We start from the raw sequence: 17,455 nt of genomic DNA, 5'->3' as shown, positions 1-17,455 counted from the left end.
AATTAACAAACTGGTCCTAAATAGAGAGGAATCAGGAGCTCAGCCCCAATAATCTTTCATGTCCCTGCTGCAATGCCCCCACAACCTTCAAAAATGAAGCTCATTCAAGGGCAAGTGGGCTCAAGAAATAGTGAAGCATTTCCTCCACTGCTGCTGTGGGACCTGCTCTGTGACCAAAGAATTCACTTCTGAATTGCCACGGGCTTGGTCTAGAGAAATGAGTCTCCATTTGTGTGTTACCTTCAGTTTATAAACAAGCTGAACCTCTTTCTGCCATTAAGTGTGAAACCAGCCAAGAGCAGGCTCTCACCCAAAACTGACAGGGTGTGCACACAGTAACAGTTTACCTCTCTTGTCTGTAATTAATCTTCCAAGTCTCTGCATCATGTAGGCTTTCACAGTAAAAAAGACCAAACTTCTTGCAGTCTCAAAGTCAGTGAAGATTCAGTTAGTCTTTATTTTATTCTGACAGGCTCCTTTATCCCAGAGACAATACTAAGACACATGATTTTACCAGGATTTTTTTCCCAGAGTTCAGTCCAATCACAAAAAGGAAAAAAATTAGCATGTTACCAAAAAAAAAAAAAAAAAAAAAAAAAAAAAAAAAGTATTTAACACAGATTTGAAATAAATCTATATGCCATTTTGCCTCTATTGTCACAGACCCCTTAATATAATTAGTTTGTGGCATAAACAGAAAAAGAACACATGAGCATCCACCAAAACCCATCCTCCCTACTTCTTGAGTTCACAAATTAAACCTGTCCAGGCACTGTGAGCCACTGGAGGAGCCAAGCAAAGAGATAAACAAGCATTAAATCACGAAGAAAAATACCCAAAGTGAGTTTCAAAAGCAGCAAGACGAAGATCAATGCGTGGTTCAAAGCATGTGTGTAAAGACACAAGGCACAAAAAGCAACACTTTGCTTTTCTTACAGCAAAAGGGAAAGATGAGAACCCACCACAGGACTGTTCTTGCTGCTGCAAGACAGGGAGACCCACTGACCCAAGCATTGCTCCACAGGGGAATGAGCATCAAGGAGGAAATCTGCAAGCTGAGATCCTGGAAAACACAGAGGCACCAGACTTGGCACAGGACACCCGACACCAACTGCTCTCGCAGCATGGATTCCTCAACTCTGTACCCTGCCTGGAGAAAACTCAGCACCAGCAGCTCACCCTCTTCACCACCTAAAGACAAAGCAGTATTTCTTCACCCACCTCCCTAGAGACTTGCCAGGAGTTCCCCAAACCAGTGAAGGTCAAGACAGAAGAAAAGTGCCCAGCCACAAATCCACTGGCTTGTGGGAGAGCGGAGTGACCTGAACACCTTCCTCCAGGGAACAACCACAGAGCAGGGGTGGCTGGCACCTCCCTCAGGGCTCTCTGCAGCATCCCCACTTCCCCTTTTTCATGATGTTTGTGTGCTTCAACATCTTCCTGCTTGCCTCTCTTCCAGGGATCCCTTCCATAGCCAGTACTGAGCAGGCACAGGATAAGGGTCAAGGTTTCACATTGGTAGCACAAAGATCAGGGATTTGCTGGTGCAGTATCTAAGTTACTTTGACAGCATGAACACCTGTCTTTTTTTTAAAATCTTAACTTTAGTATTATCATCTTAACTTAAGCACACAGCTGGGCTCAGAAACAGAAAGCACCTTTTCTCTAAAACTCCAATCTTCCACTCCTTTCAGGGGGCTTTCCCTACTCACATCACACCTGATAACCTCCAAGTTCTTAAAAGCATTTGCTTAACTCATCAATAACACCTCTGAGGGGTCAGACCTCCAGAACAGACACTGGCTAATGGTTGTTTGAGATGCAGTATCATTTGGGAAAAGCAGTCCCAGAGAAAGCTGAAGGCAGCCCCTTGAGTACACTTGAATTCTCCTCTTCCCATCCAAACCAGGGGACCAGGGTATCCCCTTTACAAACAGCCCCTTCTCTTTGTGACATGAAATGTGCAGAACCCACAGACCATTCCTAAGGGCAGGAAGACTCAGCTGAAGCCCAGAAGACTACAAGGCCACCTCAGGGTGCTTGCTGGACTGTGTGTGACCCTGCTCTCACCCACAGCCACTGGCAGCACAGGGACCACCATCCCCATCCGCAGTGCTGCCTCTGCTTTTCTGGATAACTGCACCACTGAGCACTCAAGTTTTTCACCTCCCAATTGCTTTTCCCTGTGTTATGTCAGAAAAAAACACAACCTACACCCTGAGCTACCACCAAGATGACTGGGACAGCGGAGCCTGTCCAGGCACCACTGCCGCAGATGCTGGGTGAGAGCCACAGAGCCCCCACAGAGGCAATTCAGAAGACCCTGCAATGGGGAGAGGAAACAAAAAAGCCTGTGAGCAGCTGAGGGAGACGTTCATTCTATCGATTGTGTAAACTGTCAGTGGAGTGGCAATGAGCAATTTTTTTTGTTTCTATCCTGGGGAATAATCCAGCCTGATAATTAGTACATAAGAGATAAGTGGAAAATGAGACATCTAGTGAGGGTGGTTCAAGCCTCCTCATGACATTGATAATGTGCAGATACATAGATCACTGTCGGGGCAAACTGCCACTGTGAGCCTGTGTCTTCCCATTGCCTCATCAATCCATCATCCGCTTAGCTACTGACACCTTGGCAGGCACACACCACCAGCCCTGCATTTGAATTGAGAGGAGCAGGCTCCACCAGGGAATACAGATTTAAAAATCTAAGATTCAAATTTGTTTAAGTATTGTGAACAGCAATTCCCTTGCAAGGCATCTTCATTGCCCTTTTGCCAAGGGGGAACAGTTGGGTCTTTGTTAGAAGTACAAATTGCTTCTTAATGCAAAGGATAAAGCAGAGCCCAGGCACCTCCTTAGAATTCCTCCTGGCTCCTGCTAATGCTGCTGCATGTCAATTTTAATTTTTTGAAATTTAAACCAAGGGCTTTGTGTCTAAGCTCCATTTCATTGAAGGAGGGGGAAGGAATAGTCAAAAAGGATTACGGATCCGGTGGGAATTGAGGATCCATAGCAATTATACTTCATTTGGATGGTCTCAGACACTGGTTTTAATCATATTCTAAATAGTACAAATCAACAAGACATAAGAGATTGATAAGTGTCTAACACATGTACCTGGTTATGAACTCTGCTTCCCTCAGCTGGGGGATGTTTGAGGACGGGATGGAGGAATTGCTTTCTCCCTTTGACCCTCCTTTTCCAGCCAAGGAGAAGACAACACCCACTGAGGACTAGGTAGGAGACAGGAGTGACTGTAAGAACTTGGTCATCATGGGGCTGCCCCAAAGTGGGGCTGGAACAAGTCCATTTGACTGTGGCTCCCTTTCCTCCTGCAACATCAGGGCAGGGGCAAAGCTCCAGCCTTGGCAGAGCTGTTTCAGACCAGCTTCTGTCTCTCTTATCTGTGAAACTGCACTAACACTGCAAAGGGCAGAGAACTGATAGGGAGGTAAGAAGTTCAGGAGGGAAAAATGAAATGACAAGACAGTAAAATGAAAGTAAGTGCTTTGGTAAATCAATTTAGCTCTTTTAGCTTCAGCAGAGCAGTCCCAGTCTACCCAGACTGAGGAGGTTACCTACTGGGGTGATGACAAAAAACGTACCTCCTCCACCAAAGGCTCAGAACCATATGCACTACTTACACACCTGTGCATTTTGAAAAGGCCAAGACTGGCTGGGATTTAGAGGACCATCAGGAGAAAACCCTTCTAAATGGTCTGAATCCATCAGTCTTGAGCAAGCTTTCTCACCCAGCCTGTCTCAGGCACTGTGCAGACCCACCTACAGTCAGGTGTGGTTTCCAACCCCTACACACACTGCAAGTGCAAAGGTTTAGACAAACTCTCTCTCCCCTGCTGCCTTCTTACATTTGTCAAGCATTTTTACAGAAACACAGCTTTCCATAATCACTGATTAAACTGCTTTTCCTGTACTTCACTAACCTCTGGATCAGGTTTTAAACCCAGTAAATCTGTTTAGGAGATCCACTGCACACCCCCACTTTCACCTCTTGATGACTGTGTGCCTTCTTTTCACAAAACTGCAAAGGTGAAGCTTTTTTCCTCTCTTTCTACTTCTTCCCAGCCCCCTCGAACCATAATCAAGACCTAGGCAAGGTACCCCATCCTAACTTTAAGTATTGCTACAAACCTAAGGGACTGAAGTGACCCCCTCCTTTACTTCCCACCCTCCTGTGGCATCACCACAGTGCTCCTTCGTAGCACTGGAAGAGACAGAAAGCAAGAAGGCATTGTCTAAAAACATAATTTAATGTGGTATTTGGGTGACCGTGGTCAATGACCAAATTCTTTTGCAGACAGAAACAGGTTTGACGTTAATGACACCATCATTCACACGAGCATTGCATTGCACAGAAAGAAAAGTTTACACTTGACCCCATACAAAGCAGCAGAGGGAAAAACAGTTATGGTCCAGTCCCACTTCGTGAATAGTTGATCTGAAAATTCATCATCGTCATTAATACTTATTGATGAAAAAATGTGACCTGTTCAAATTCCATGTGTGACACAGTCCAAACTCTGGGCTCTTTTAAACCTCCCTGGAACCACTTGAGAGTTTCAGGCTGCCGAGTTCCTCATGTGACACACGAAACACTCAGGCTGACAAAGGGAGAGGGGGGTCAGAAGAAATGGGGGAGAGTAAGGAAGGGGATCACTTTGTTTCATTTCTATTTCGTTTTCACAAGGGTGAAAATAAAAACATACAAACTGATAATGAAGCTAAAGTGACCTGCGGAGACAGGGGACACCAGCAGGAACAGCAGCACGATGGGGTATGGAAATGCCAAACAGCCCCATGTGCATCAGTGGCGGGGCCAGTTGTGTTGTGTCACTTGTGTGTCAATCAGGGTATAAAAGAAAGCCAGAGAAAGTGCTGTACTTATTGTTGTTGCCTCCGTGTGCTTTGCCTCCATCCAGCTTGACATACACTTCATCGCCGGAGTCCAGGTGCAGCACCACGCTGTTGCTGGCATAGTCGTAGTTCTGGTCTGCGTCTTGGGCGATGGCACTGGCCCGCACCTGCCAACACAGCCGCTGGGTACATCAGCCCCCCAGCCCCTCTTGCCCAGCGTCTCTATTAGCCCCTGAGTCACTCTCCCACAGCCCCTCCATCAGTCCTCCCTGTCCCCCTTTTCCAGCCCCTCCATCAGTTCCCCAAGACCCTCTTCCTCAGCTCCTCCATCAGTGCCCCAAGTCCCTCTCCCCAAACCCTCCTCTTCCCCATGTCCTCCCTCCCTCCCCTCTCCTCGCTTCCCCTTCTCCCCAACCCGGCAGGAAAGTTTGCAAGCCGGGAGTTCGGAATTTGTCGCGGCTCTAGAGCTGCACCCCCGCCCCGACGGCGCGAAGGATGCTCCCGCTGCTTCTTTTCCCGGCAGCGGCCGGGGAAGACCGGGGGTCAGGGACAACGGGGGACCCCGGGCAGGGAGGACGCGCGGGGGAGCGGCGGAACCCACCTGGCCGTTCTTGCAGAGGTCGGCCCACATGCTGGTGCCGTCGCCGCCGCGCATGAGGATGTGGTAGGTGAAGAAGTAGATGCCGCGCACCTGGCAGGTGAACTTGCCGCTGGCCGGATCGTAGTGGTTGCCCAGGTTGGTCACCACGTCGTCGAACTTGAGGACCTCATAGCCCTCATGGGGGCTCTTGAGCCCCACGTAGAAGGCGATGCGCGGCCCGCTGAAGGCGGCGCTCAGCCCGCCCGCCGCCTCGCCGCCCACCGCCGCCCCGCCGCCGCTCCCGCCGCCGCCCGCGCCCGCCAGCGCCAGCCCGGGCAGCCCCGGCTTCCCCGCGTCGCCCCGTTCCCCCGGCGGGCCCCGCGGACCCGGCGGACCCGGCTCCCCGGGTGGCCCGCGGGGGCCCGGTTTGCCCGGCCGGCCCGGCTCCCCTTTGGGTCCCTGGACGAAGGGCGGCGGGGGGTTGGCGCCCAGGTCCTGCAGGGCCTCCACGGCGGCGGTGCTGCCGGGGCCGGGCGGCCGCCCACCGCTGTACGGGTCGCAGATCATGCGGCAGGTGCCCATCATCTCGTAGTGGGCGCCGGTGTCGGCGGGCGCTTGCAGCAGCAGCAGGGGCACGGCGACAAGCAGCGCGACGGCCATGGCCAGGGCGAGCCCGGCGGCGGCCAGCAGCCGCCTCCTCCGCTGCCAGAGCCGGGCGGCGGCGGCGAGCAGGTCCTCCTTGCCGTGCGAGGCAATGGTGGCGCGGGGGGCCGGCCGCTCCCTGCGGGGGACGGCAAGAAGAGGCGGTGAGACCCCGCCGCCGGCGCCTCCCCGCCCGGCCCCCGCCTCAGCCCGCCCGCCGGCCGGCCGGGAGCCCCGCCATGCCGACAGCCGCCGAGAGCCGCCCCGCTCCGCTCCGAGGGGACGCGGCGCCCCGTCCGCCCGGCGGGGCTGGGCGGACGCGGGGGGCGTCGCCGCGGCGAGCGGGCGCCCGGCTCTACCCCTCGGCCCCGCGTGGGGGGACGGGCTCGCCCGCCCCCGTCGCCGCCCCGACGTGGGGGGCGCGGGCAGGGCGGACCCACCTGCGGGGGGCCGGGGCGGAGCCGCCTGGGGGGCTCCGGGGCGCCGCCGTCGTTGCGGTCCGCGGGGCGCCCGTCTGCCAGCGCCCGCCCGCTCGCCGCGCCGAGCGCCGGTGGCGGCGCGGCCCCCCGGGCGGGGCGGGCGGAGGGGAGGGGAGAGGCGGCGGGGCGTCCCGCACGTCCCCGCGCACTCCGGCTGCGGGGGGATACCGCGCCCGCCTCGCCGTCACCGGCGGAGTCACTGCGGGTGCCGCCCAAACTGCGCCCCGCTGAAACCCGGACGGTGGGGGACGCATTGCCCCGTTCACCTGCCGCCTGAACTGCTTCCTCCCTGCATCTCTCCATCCCTCCGTCCTTCCGTCCCTCTGCTCGCAGCGGGACGGCCCCTGCGCGATGCCTGGAAGGCGGTCGGAGTCCCGGTCCCGCCGGGGTGAGCTCCCTGCCGCCGCCTACGCGACAGCTCTGCGGGAGGGGGCCGGGAAAGCCCCGCGCAGGCAGCAGGTCACCTCAGAGTACTCCCCGTGGCTTCCGCAGCCTCCCCGCGTCCTGCCTCGGCGGCCCAAAGACGAGCGGGACAGCATCGCGGGTGCATCTTGCTCCTCCACACGCCCAAGTGTAACCAAAGTCCGTCCCGGTTTTCCAAACACACGCAGGGCTTGCCAAGTGAAAGGGGAGCCCTAGGAAGAAATGCCTTTAGCAGAGTTCAGGTTAGGTTACAGCACAGTGTTCTGTAGTTTCACTGCGTAATGACGGGTCCAAATCAAGTGGGTTTTCCCCCGAGAAAAGTGTGATTAATTGCCTGCGATTTTCCGAGTAAACGGTGGTAGCTCAGCGAGAGCTCTGGTATCGTAAACTGCCTGCGGGGATCTCCCCTGGAGAGAAAGTTGGGATCTTGTCCACGTGTCTCCGAGCGGAAGGTTAAGCACCCGTCCTGGAAGGAAAGAAAAGAGAGATACGGGGTTTACACAGATTGCCTCAGGGCAGCATTCCGGTGTCCCAAGCTCCCTTGGTGCGTAAGAAGGGTGAATTCCCAGCGGGCTCGCCGGAGCTGAAGGCAGTCTGTTTGGTCTTAAAGCGGGCAGAGCTGCAGGTCGAAGGAGCGAGCCGCCCAGTCTGATCCAACGCCTGCTGAAGCTGATGGCCTGGAGGCATTATATGCAAATGAGAACATACAGGCTTCGTCCAAGAACTGTAGAAATGCCCTAAAAGGACTTGGGACTCTTCTGATAGTTTTCCTTGAAATTTAAGGAAGAGACATCAAGGTTTTTCTGCTGGAGTGCAGCACTTCAGGACCAGATCTCATCTCAGTTACATCCCTGCGTGCATCCAGAATTTTTCTTGGAGTTATTCGGGCTTCACTCTGCTTTTGCTGAGATCAGAATTCAGCCCTGCTCCTTCGAGTGCTTCTGATTATTTTCCCCCACATCTATATATTTGAAGCTGGAAGGGAAATTAATCTTGTAAAGATTAATTCTTTCCCTGAGAATTGTACGGATAGTCACATTAAAGTAACTATGTCTATTTCCTAGCACAGTGGAGCTAAATGTTTTAAGAGACGAGATTGTGAGGAAGACGTAAGTCCTTTTTCTCCCCTCTGAATTATGAGTTGCATCCCACAGAGTTATTTTAAGCCCCCACACGTGTCTAAAGCCCTGTAAAATGATTTCTAATAGTTGTTTCTGTTCCAGCTTTAGTATAATTTTCCATATATTAACTGTGCTAAATACAAATAAATTCACAAATAAATTACACTGCTTTGCTGCTCATCCCTACTTAAGCTTCTGTTAATTTCCCTTTTGTTCTCGTATTTGTCACTAGCTCTGCTCTCCCCGTGTATGTGAATCCTTGCTATTCCCCCAGAGCTTTGCAAACCCGCCTAAAGTGGCTTTTTTAATCTCCTGTTTTCCAAAGGCAGGAGCCACACCGTAGTTTTCTAACCCGTCTCTGAATAATTAAGTTCTTGCATCATTTGGACTCTGTTGGAACGTTCCTATTTGCAGCAACTCACTTCTCTAATGAGGTGACCAATACTGGGAACTATATTCCAAATAGAGGCTCACCAGCCCCTTCTGCAAAGCCAGAATAATTTTATGTGGTGGGGTCTGTTATTCCCACAGATCAGCAAGGACAAATGAAGAAGAAGAAATATATTCTAACGTTCTGGAGGACAAAATCGGCACAGTTCCTAATCAGGAAGGTTGAGCATTTGAACAAGTAAGAAGAAAAGATTACACAGATACCAGCAGTTAGATTAGGTGTCAAATTCTGGCAATTTTGTTCCAGAATAATTTAATTACTCCTCTGTGATGTGGTGAGATGGAGTGATCACCTAGTTAATCCCTCGTCAGATTGCTTTAAGGTAAACACAGTGTGACTTTAATGTATAATTCCAGTAGGATCTATATTCCTGGAGACCTGGACTTCCTGCCCGACTGATGTAAAGCATCTTGTGCCTCAAGACGTAGCGCTGTGATCCTCGAGGCAGCTGGTACCGCTTACTGAACCCGCACTAGTAATTACGAGTATAGTTGCAAAGAGGTACATGGCAACACTTAGGTTACAATTTTCATACAGGCTGCTACTACACTGTTGGGAAGCTGCTTTCCGTGTGCGATGGCATGCACCACAGCAGTGCAAGGAGCAGAGAATTACCAAATCAGCTAATGAGGCAGTGTCTCAGGTACCGCCAGCCCTGCAGAGAGGCATCTTTCCTAATTTAGGGTGACAAGTACCAAAGCCCCTCGTAGAGTTAGGCACTTCACATCTTTCAAAAAGTGAGTCAGGCCAGTGCTCCATTGCAGGATGCTGAGGGCTGGCAAGACTCAGGTGCCTCTGGGTGTACTCAGAGGGGAATAAGGCACCCACACAGCATCCCTGGTGAAACACAAAGGCTGTCTGGATCTCGGCATCACATGGTGGCTGAGCAGGAGCTTTGGTGATTGCTGTTGTTGGCCAAAGAAATTTTTAAGCACCTTGAAACATGATTTTCAGATGTGGTGTAACGACATGGGAACCTGACCACTCAGGGAAGCGCTTGACAGTTCAGACACAGCTCCCAAATTTGGACCGGCCAAGAACCCAGACACTGCATTGAAGCTCCAAAATTCCAGGAGCACATGAATTTCCATTCCTTAATTTCTGCTTCAAGGAACAGTCAGCCACCCACCTCGGGTTACTAGTAACTTTCAAAAGATACTGTGCTATATCAGATCCATTTCCCACAGTCATTCCAGAGTGTCTGCTGGATTGGGCTTCTCACAACTATTGCATGCACTTACATACATACCAGGCAGTGGTGAGTACACCAGCCTGGGAGGTTGGATGTTCCTTCCAGTGTTTCACCATTTACCAGATTCGGTGCAGGTTTTCAAAACCCTTTCCAGTCTTCCAGGAGAGTAGTCTCAGACTTCTAGGTGTTGGGTGTTGTGGGTTGGATTTTTGTCAGCATGTTCTCTAGGATTTATTCTGCTGTAAAATGCCCCCTTCCAAGAGACACAAAGAAAACAATTTGATGACTGAAGTAGCTCAGGGATGAGCTTTCAAACTATGCCTGTCACCAGGGCTGAGCCACCTTTCAGGATATGGGCAGTCTGTCCACCGGGAGGCAAACACAGGACACTCCTGCAGGCTGCAGCTGGCCATCTGTATTTCTCTGGGAGGTTGTCAGCAGGGTGACAAGGAGGAGATCTGGGTTCAGCTTAATTTGCTGCCTAAGGAATACCAACCTGTGTTCCCTGGGGAGCTGCAAAAGTCTTCCAGGGTGCAAGATACCCAGAGGAGAAGGGGAGAGTAAGGAGGAAAGCACTGCATGCCCTTCTGCTGAATCTGTTCTTCTTTGCATAAAAAGAATTAAAGATTCATTGAGCTATAAGAGGAAGACCAAAGGTGAGTATAATTTTTAGTTTAGTGGCAAGAGCACCTACCTGATCTGGAGTTCCAGTCTTTCTCCAAAAGCTCTTTGTGAATTCCAGCCAGGAGGGTGAGGTGCACACACAATTCCCCTTCCTGAGAGACCAATCCTGACTGAACTAAAGACTCTTCTGCACTTGCTTTCTTTTCTCTCAGAAGGTTTAATTATTTTTTTTTTTTTTTTTTGCCTTCTCAGCTGCACAAACTGAGCTCATGAATTCAAGCATGTGGTTTGCTCCAAGTCCAACAAGAGCTGAACCATCTGTAACCCTGGCAGGATACAGCAGGATTCAGACCCACTGAGGAGGTGGATGTTCCAGGCACTGGTGCAAGTGGACTGTAGTACATTTGAGGTTCTTGGAAACCGAAGGTAGGTACCTCCTTAGGTGCTTCTAGGATTGGACAGGAGCTGCGAGAATATTTTTATTTCAATGCTGGATTTAGATGTTTATATTCTGCTTTAATTCCTTCTTTTAGCTACTTTTTGGATTTGGCCATTAACTTGAAAATATAAGAACTGTACCAGCTCAGATACCCTATCTAACAAAAATGTCAAGATCAAAGTAAGTCTATGCTGATAGTGCCCTGGCATTGTCTCTTAATCTCCATCAATCCATGGCTTAAGGACTTCCTGAGCCATGGTAAAATACTTTTAAGAAGCTGAAATCAAGATTACTTTGAGTAAAGGCACAGTACCCTTAGATCAGTACCCTCATCCATCCCAGTAGCTTTGTTTTGCTGTCTTTTGTCATGATTGATGAAAGTTATGGATAACATTACACTCTGATCCTCTGAAGTGCTTCATTCATTGCCTTTATCACATCAGAAGATATTTCTCCTTGCCAAAACTAACCATCTGGAACTTGGTGTATTCAACAGCTAGTGAAATATAATACATATAGTCCTGGCATTAAAATGTTCACATTTCTTGCTAAAAGCAAACTCGAATCTGCTGATGTTCAGAATGCATATAATATTATTTTCATTCACAAAATATAAAATGTAATGACACCGATTATTTTTGCTTAATGGAGGGAAAAGTTTAGAAATGGTTAGGCTTATTTTATTAGCAGCCATCATTCCCCACAAATATTGTGTGCTTCTTTTTGACCTATCCCAGGGTTTCCAATAGGACTTGTCTTAAGAGCACAAAGCTCAGTTCACTCCTTCCTGTTTGATGGACCCAGTGGGTTCATGAGGTCCTGCACAGCAGCAAAAGCATTTTATTACATAGAACAAGGAGGGGAGCTGGCCCTTGTCTTACTGCCTGTGAAGCAGAGTTGCAATAGCCCACAGGCACTTGAGCTGCTGTAGCAATACATAAATTTCTGTCCATATAGCCAGAATCAGCCCCCTGTACCAGCCCAGTGTCCATTAGAGATCCTGCACAAGGAGAAGCTTGCACACCTTCCAAACAGACACTGCAGCTGGATGGGCTCTGTTGCAGGTATCGATCCCTGTGAACTGCTGCTATTTGCATTTTGCCACATCCACTTGCTGTACAGGGAAGCTGGCTCTCCCTCTGTTGGACAAATACCTTTGAGTGTTTACAAGAGAGCAGTTCACAAACCCCAGAGCTGCCTTCAGGGCGCTGCTTGGAGAAATACCAAAAGGTGTGGAGAGGATCAGTGAGAGCCAAATGCCTTCATATTCCCAAAATAGGTACTGTTCACCAAACTCAGAAGAAATCAGCCTGTATTTTCTGGAAAAAATTAATCAGAGCAACTGAATCTTGCTTCCCACTTTTGTCCCACTGGGACTTTTGCCCTTGCCTTCTCTCACAGTAGGGTTACACCCTGAAGTTAATGCATCAAAGCTTAGATAAATTCAGTGAGAGCAGAGCAGCCTCAGGCAATGGCTAAATCTGGTGCTGACGATGCCTGATCCCAGCGTATGTGGCTGCTCCTGTGCCCAGGAAACTGTTAGGAATAGTATGAGAGCAGCAGCTGATACCTGGCCCCAGCAGCCAAGGTGGTGGAGGAAACATCACAGGAGCTCCAAGCTGTTTGGGAGCTCCCTGCTCGCAGAGCAGGTGTTCAGATGGATATAAAGAAGGTTTGGAGAGAAACAAAACTGTCCTGAAGAAAAGGCAGTATGTGAGCATTACCACCTGTCAAACATCAGCTTCGAATGATGTCTTGCTAAGAAACAGTAAATTAAATTGAAGCTTGCCCTTAACCAGCTGAATTTGGGTCACAGCAAGAGCAAGTTCAACTCTCCTTTCCTAATTCTCTGCTTCTCAGTATGTGTTTACAAACTGCTTGAGGAGAAACAGGTTGGCCCTAGATTCGTCTTGTTCAATTTGTCTCCTTGGATAACTAATGGTTTTCCAGTGTGACTGCTGCAATAATTCTGCACTATCTATACAAACAAGCATCTGCCTTTTTTAATTGAGTTAGGGCCTTCCACACAAAATACAAATAATTTAGTAATAGTTAAGTATATACTTTTTTAACATGAATTGGGAGGTCTAGTAGAAGAAAGAGATCCTCCCCTTGCCTTCTGAGTACAAGGTGTGCGCTTGGCCAAGCTGCTCAGCAAAGTGTGTGTGCATAAAACCAAAGCCCTGGCAGGTTCTCCAGCTGAAAATCACCTATCTCTCTTCCAAGCCCTCTGAAATTCCCAGCAGGACTCAGCTCTCAAGCCTTCATGACTTCCTTCAGAAGAGGTAAGAGGGATCATGGAAAGCCAGAGTACTAAATTCAGTCCATTTATGCAGACCCCCTGTCTCAATTCAGCAAAATTTCCATACCCAACCATGAGGCTGAATATTTCTATTCCATGAAAGGAAGAATTGCTGCAGGGGATTGATGTGCATGGACAGCTGGTTTCACCAGGATGAAAGACACACATTAAAAATGCTTTTGAAATGCATTTGGGCTTCCCTCAGGGAGTTTGCTAAACCTGCAGTCAGGTACCAGAAAGGATTTGTCCCCTTAAGGCGAAGACAAGATTAAAATTAGTAAGAAATAGTAGCCAAAGCCACAGGTGGGACAGATGGCATTGAATGGACATCTGTTGGAATAACATTGAGTTACCATCATAGACTTTTACCCTGCATCCCCCAAAATTAAATGTGCTCCTCTGCTAATCATGTAGCGTGAAGAGGAAGATGTGTGGATTGGAAACCCAAAGCTAAGGATGTCAGGAATTGGCTTTACCCCTCCATCAGCTCTAGGAAACACACAGTGAGCAGGGTGTAAAAGCTGGAGAAGGCATATGGAGGAGGTGGGGCAGATGGTTTGGCTCAGTGATGCTGTGCTCTGGTTTACTGGTGCCCAGGAGAGGACTCACTGCTGCTCAGAGGCAGCTGTAAGGTCTGTGCAGAGAGAGGGTGCTTTGTTACTCACAGGCTAACGGATGAAGAGTTTTGACTGCCACTTCTGGAGTAGGGTCAATTTGGGGAGTTGCAGAGAGGAGACAGAGAGCTGGAGACAAAGGTCAAGGAGAAGCAGTCCAGTGGCATGGAACAGCCAGAAAACCTCCTGTACCTCTGAGACACTCAGGGAATTAATAACCAGACTAACTCGAACAACTGTTTTTGCAAAAGGCCCATCAAGCTGAAAGAGTAACCGTGAGAGAAAAACATAAATTTCTATTAAAATGAAGCTTTAAATAAGCACCAAACCAAAGTAGGCAAGATGACTTTGTGAGATTAAAAATGTTTGATTAAAACTTGGTGAAATTGTCTCAAAAATATGTAGCCATGTATGATGTCTTCAATATAAACCCAAATTAAAAGCATGACAATAGGTTTTATTTAGAAACATCCTGACCTTTCTTGTATGACTCTTGTCCTGCCTTCTCGTTACTTGTCATTCTCAGTCACTGTATCTTGCTTAAATGAAAAGTGCAAGCTCTTCAGGGCACAGGGCTGCATCTCTGGGTTTTTTCATCCACTGTGTACAACAATGCATACAGCAGGGACATTCTTAAAACTGTTAAACAGAACACAAATAAAACATTTCATCTCTGATTTTGCAACTTTACCGAATTTCTTCACAAGAAAAAAAAACCCTCTAGTAAGAAGCTATTTGCTCACATTAGGAGTACTTAGGGTAAATAATAATCATCAAAAAGCAGCACTCTCCTTGGTAATGATGTTTATTGAATTGCAGAACAGTTCCTGGGGAAGGACAATGGAATCCCATTGCTTGGGATTTCGAGAGCAAGGTTGGGCAAAGCCAGAGACCGCACTGCAGGACTCGGTGCCCCACTGGCAGGAAGACGAATGAGAAGCCCTAAGAGCCTTCTCTATTTGTTCTTCTATGATCCTTATAAGAGAGATTGATGCTGACAGCATCCAGGTGGTGTGTCCATGACTCAGCTGTCACGTCACTGCTTACGGCTTAAAGCCAGTGAGTCAAGGAATGAAAAACAGGTGGAAGGAGGAGGAGAGCCCTCCCGAAGTGCTCACCTCCAGCCATCTCTTCCTGAGCAAGCAGGGCCAATTGCAGACCACAGGGACACAGAAGAAGGAGAGGCAATGACAGAAGGAACGGCTGGTCACCTTCCTCCAAGGGCAGCAGGGTTGCAAGCCCTTCTCCACGCCTCACGTGGTGTGGAATGAAAGCCTGGTGTGAGTTAATGGACTTCTGTGAGCCAGAAGTACCCACCCTGTGTGGCAGGTCTGAGGCCCACTGACTCTTGTAACTGTAGATAAAGCTGTAGATGGAGTAAATACTAAATCCATCTAGTTCAGTTCCTGCTAGACAGAAAAGGTAACAGACATCTGGCCACATATTGTCATCAATACGAAGTTTATTATTATAGATCTGATTCCATGGGAAATCCAAAATACTGTCCTGAGAATGCGTCCTCAATGGTGACCTCAAACAGTGACAACAGACACTGATTTCTCTGAAAATCCAAGAATTTCTAGAATACAGAAACAAGCCACCTTGAAAGCAGACTGCTGGGTTCAGGTGGCTTCCGGGACACTGCTGTCTCTCTGGGTAGGCTCACAAAAGAAATCTGCCACACCTGAGATCTAAACCTGAATTTTTAATTTTTTTCTTCACTGCCTTGATTGCAAGGGCGTCTTCTTGTAATTCACAGTAGCAGAAGGTCAATGGCATATCTGGAAGGTGGGTGTGCAACCATTTTCTCTGCCTTTGGCCATGATCAATGTTTAACACATGGAAGTCTCTCCAGGGACAGAAACATTTTAACCTCCCCAAGAAATCTGTTGCAATGCTTTATAATCTCTACTACACACAAAAAAAATTTCATAAGGATCTGACCTTAATTTCTCTGCTGCAGTTTAAGCCTCGAATTCCTTGTCTATCCACCATGGACAGAGGAAGCAGGTGATTCCCTCCCTTTCTGTGGCAGCCTTTCACACACTTGACAGTTGCCACCTTGATTCCCTGGTTAGTCCATATTCCAGATGCTCATTCTATTCCACATTTCTTAATCACTTTTTTTTTCTAGAGTTCTGGTCATTCCCACTGCTCCCCCTGGACTTTCTCTGATGGTTCATGCCTTTTTTTGATCTGAATGACTTTCTGGTCTACTTGTGTAATCCGTGATTTGCCACTATTATTTGGACTTCTCAGCCTCTCCTTCAGCCTGCCAGCTGTCACCATGTGCTTGTAAGTTTAGTAAGTGTTCCCTATCCCATCATCAGTGCCTCTACTAGTGATCTAAGTAGTACCAGACCTAGATGCATGTGCTGGCTATCACTTATCCCTCTACCACATGAGTATTGCATGGTTTGGTAGCTGCCAGGAAGCTTGTTATGCATCGGCACCCTTTTGTGCAAAGTGCTATGCAAAATCAGAAATGGAAGATGGATTCTGTACCAAGAAATTAACAATCTAATTAACTTTGTTTTTACCCCAAAGGGATATGCCAACTCCTTCCTTATCACACTTCGCATCTGGAAAAATGAGACCATTCGCACAACCTGTTTTATCACAAAATGAGATGACCACCTCTTTCTAGAAGTCCCAAAAAAGTAGTTATTACCAGCATTATCAAGAGCCATATTTAAGGCTTGGTTTTAACTGCAGTAAGCCTTGCTTAAGTCTAGAAGACTTCATCTGTCTGTGTCCCTCCTGCTGTCTGCTCACTCACTGTCTGCTGCACCTCAGATGCGAGTCAGGCAGCTCCTTGGTTTTCAAACCTGACTGCTCCCAGTCTGAGTGACACATCTTATGGTGACACAACTGCTGCAGGGTCTGCAGGAATTGTCTGAAAGCCAAGAGCTCTGTCCAAAGGAAGGAAAAATGGCAAGGATATAGTTATGTGAAGTGAATGAGTAAAATGCATCCACTCCAAGACTGCAAGGTAAAGAGAATGTGGCATTTTGCACCACTCCTGTTGTGCAGAATAAACCAGTTTTTAGAAGCTAAATCATGGCACTGGTTGTGTCAAGCAATGAAACTTCATCTTATTTTATGGAGTTTTGATCTTCACAGGCCAATACCAAGCTAAAGTATTCCAGCCAGAAAGTCTGTGACTGTGTGTTTGCAAAGCACCTGTGACAGCAAAACGTGGGCTCTGCTGTTGCTTCTGGAGCTGAAGATTTAGTAACAACTCCTGTTGTTTATACGTGCAAAACATTTGGAATTAAGCACAGATTTGTGCTCTCTTTAAGTGTACTTTTAATTACTTCTGATTAGGATAAAGAGGATAATTTTCTTTTACAAATTCTCAGGATATTCAGAACATCTGGAAATTAAAGTAATTCTTTGCATGCCAGGTTATTAGTGTCAATGAGAAGAGAAGAGAGAAGAGGAGAAGAGAAGAGAAGAGGAGAAGAGGAGAGGAGAGGAGAGGAGAGGAGAGGAGAGGAGAGGAGAGGAGAGGAGAGGAGAGGAGAGGAGAGGAGAGGAGAGGAGAGGAGAGGAGAGGAGAGGAGAGGAGAGGAGAGGAGAGGAGAGGAGAGGAGAGGAGAGGAGAGGAGAGGAGAGGAGAGGAGAGAAGAGAAGAGGAGAGGAGAGAAGAGAAGAGAAGAGAAGAGAAGAGAAGAGAAGAGAAGAGAAGAGAAGAGAAGAGAAGAGAA

At 48.5% G+C, this 17,455-nt stretch overlaps 1 protein-coding gene across 1 annotated transcript; it reads right to left on the bottom strand.

Annotated features, from left to right (window-relative positions):
* Positions 1 to 4,253: 4,253 nt before the first annotated feature.
* C1QL2 (complement C1q like 2) lies at positions 4,254 to 6,311 on the bottom strand. Its single transcript, XM_032115162.1, has 2 exons — positions 5,480 to 6,311; positions 4,254 to 5,045 (listed from the first exon to the last, which is right to left on the bottom strand). The coding sequence occupies exons 1-2, from the start codon at positions 6,116 to 6,118 to the stop codon at positions 4,866 to 4,868; spliced, it is 819 nt and encodes a 272-aa protein (XP_031971053.1). The 5' UTR covers positions 6,119 to 6,311; the 3' UTR covers positions 4,254 to 4,865.
* Between the last annotated feature and the right edge of the window lie 11,144 nt (positions 6,312 to 17,455).

The sequence above is a fragment of the Corvus moneduloides genome, chromosome 7 (genome assembly GCF_009650955.1).
Source record: "Corvus moneduloides isolate bCorMon1 chromosome 7, bCorMon1.pri, whole genome shotgun sequence".
Taxonomy (NCBI): Eukaryota; Metazoa; Chordata; class Aves; order Passeriformes; family Corvidae; genus Corvus; species Corvus moneduloides.
The sequence above is the reverse complement of the archived record's forward strand: the minus strand, read 5'-3'. Positions and strand labels throughout refer to the sequence as shown.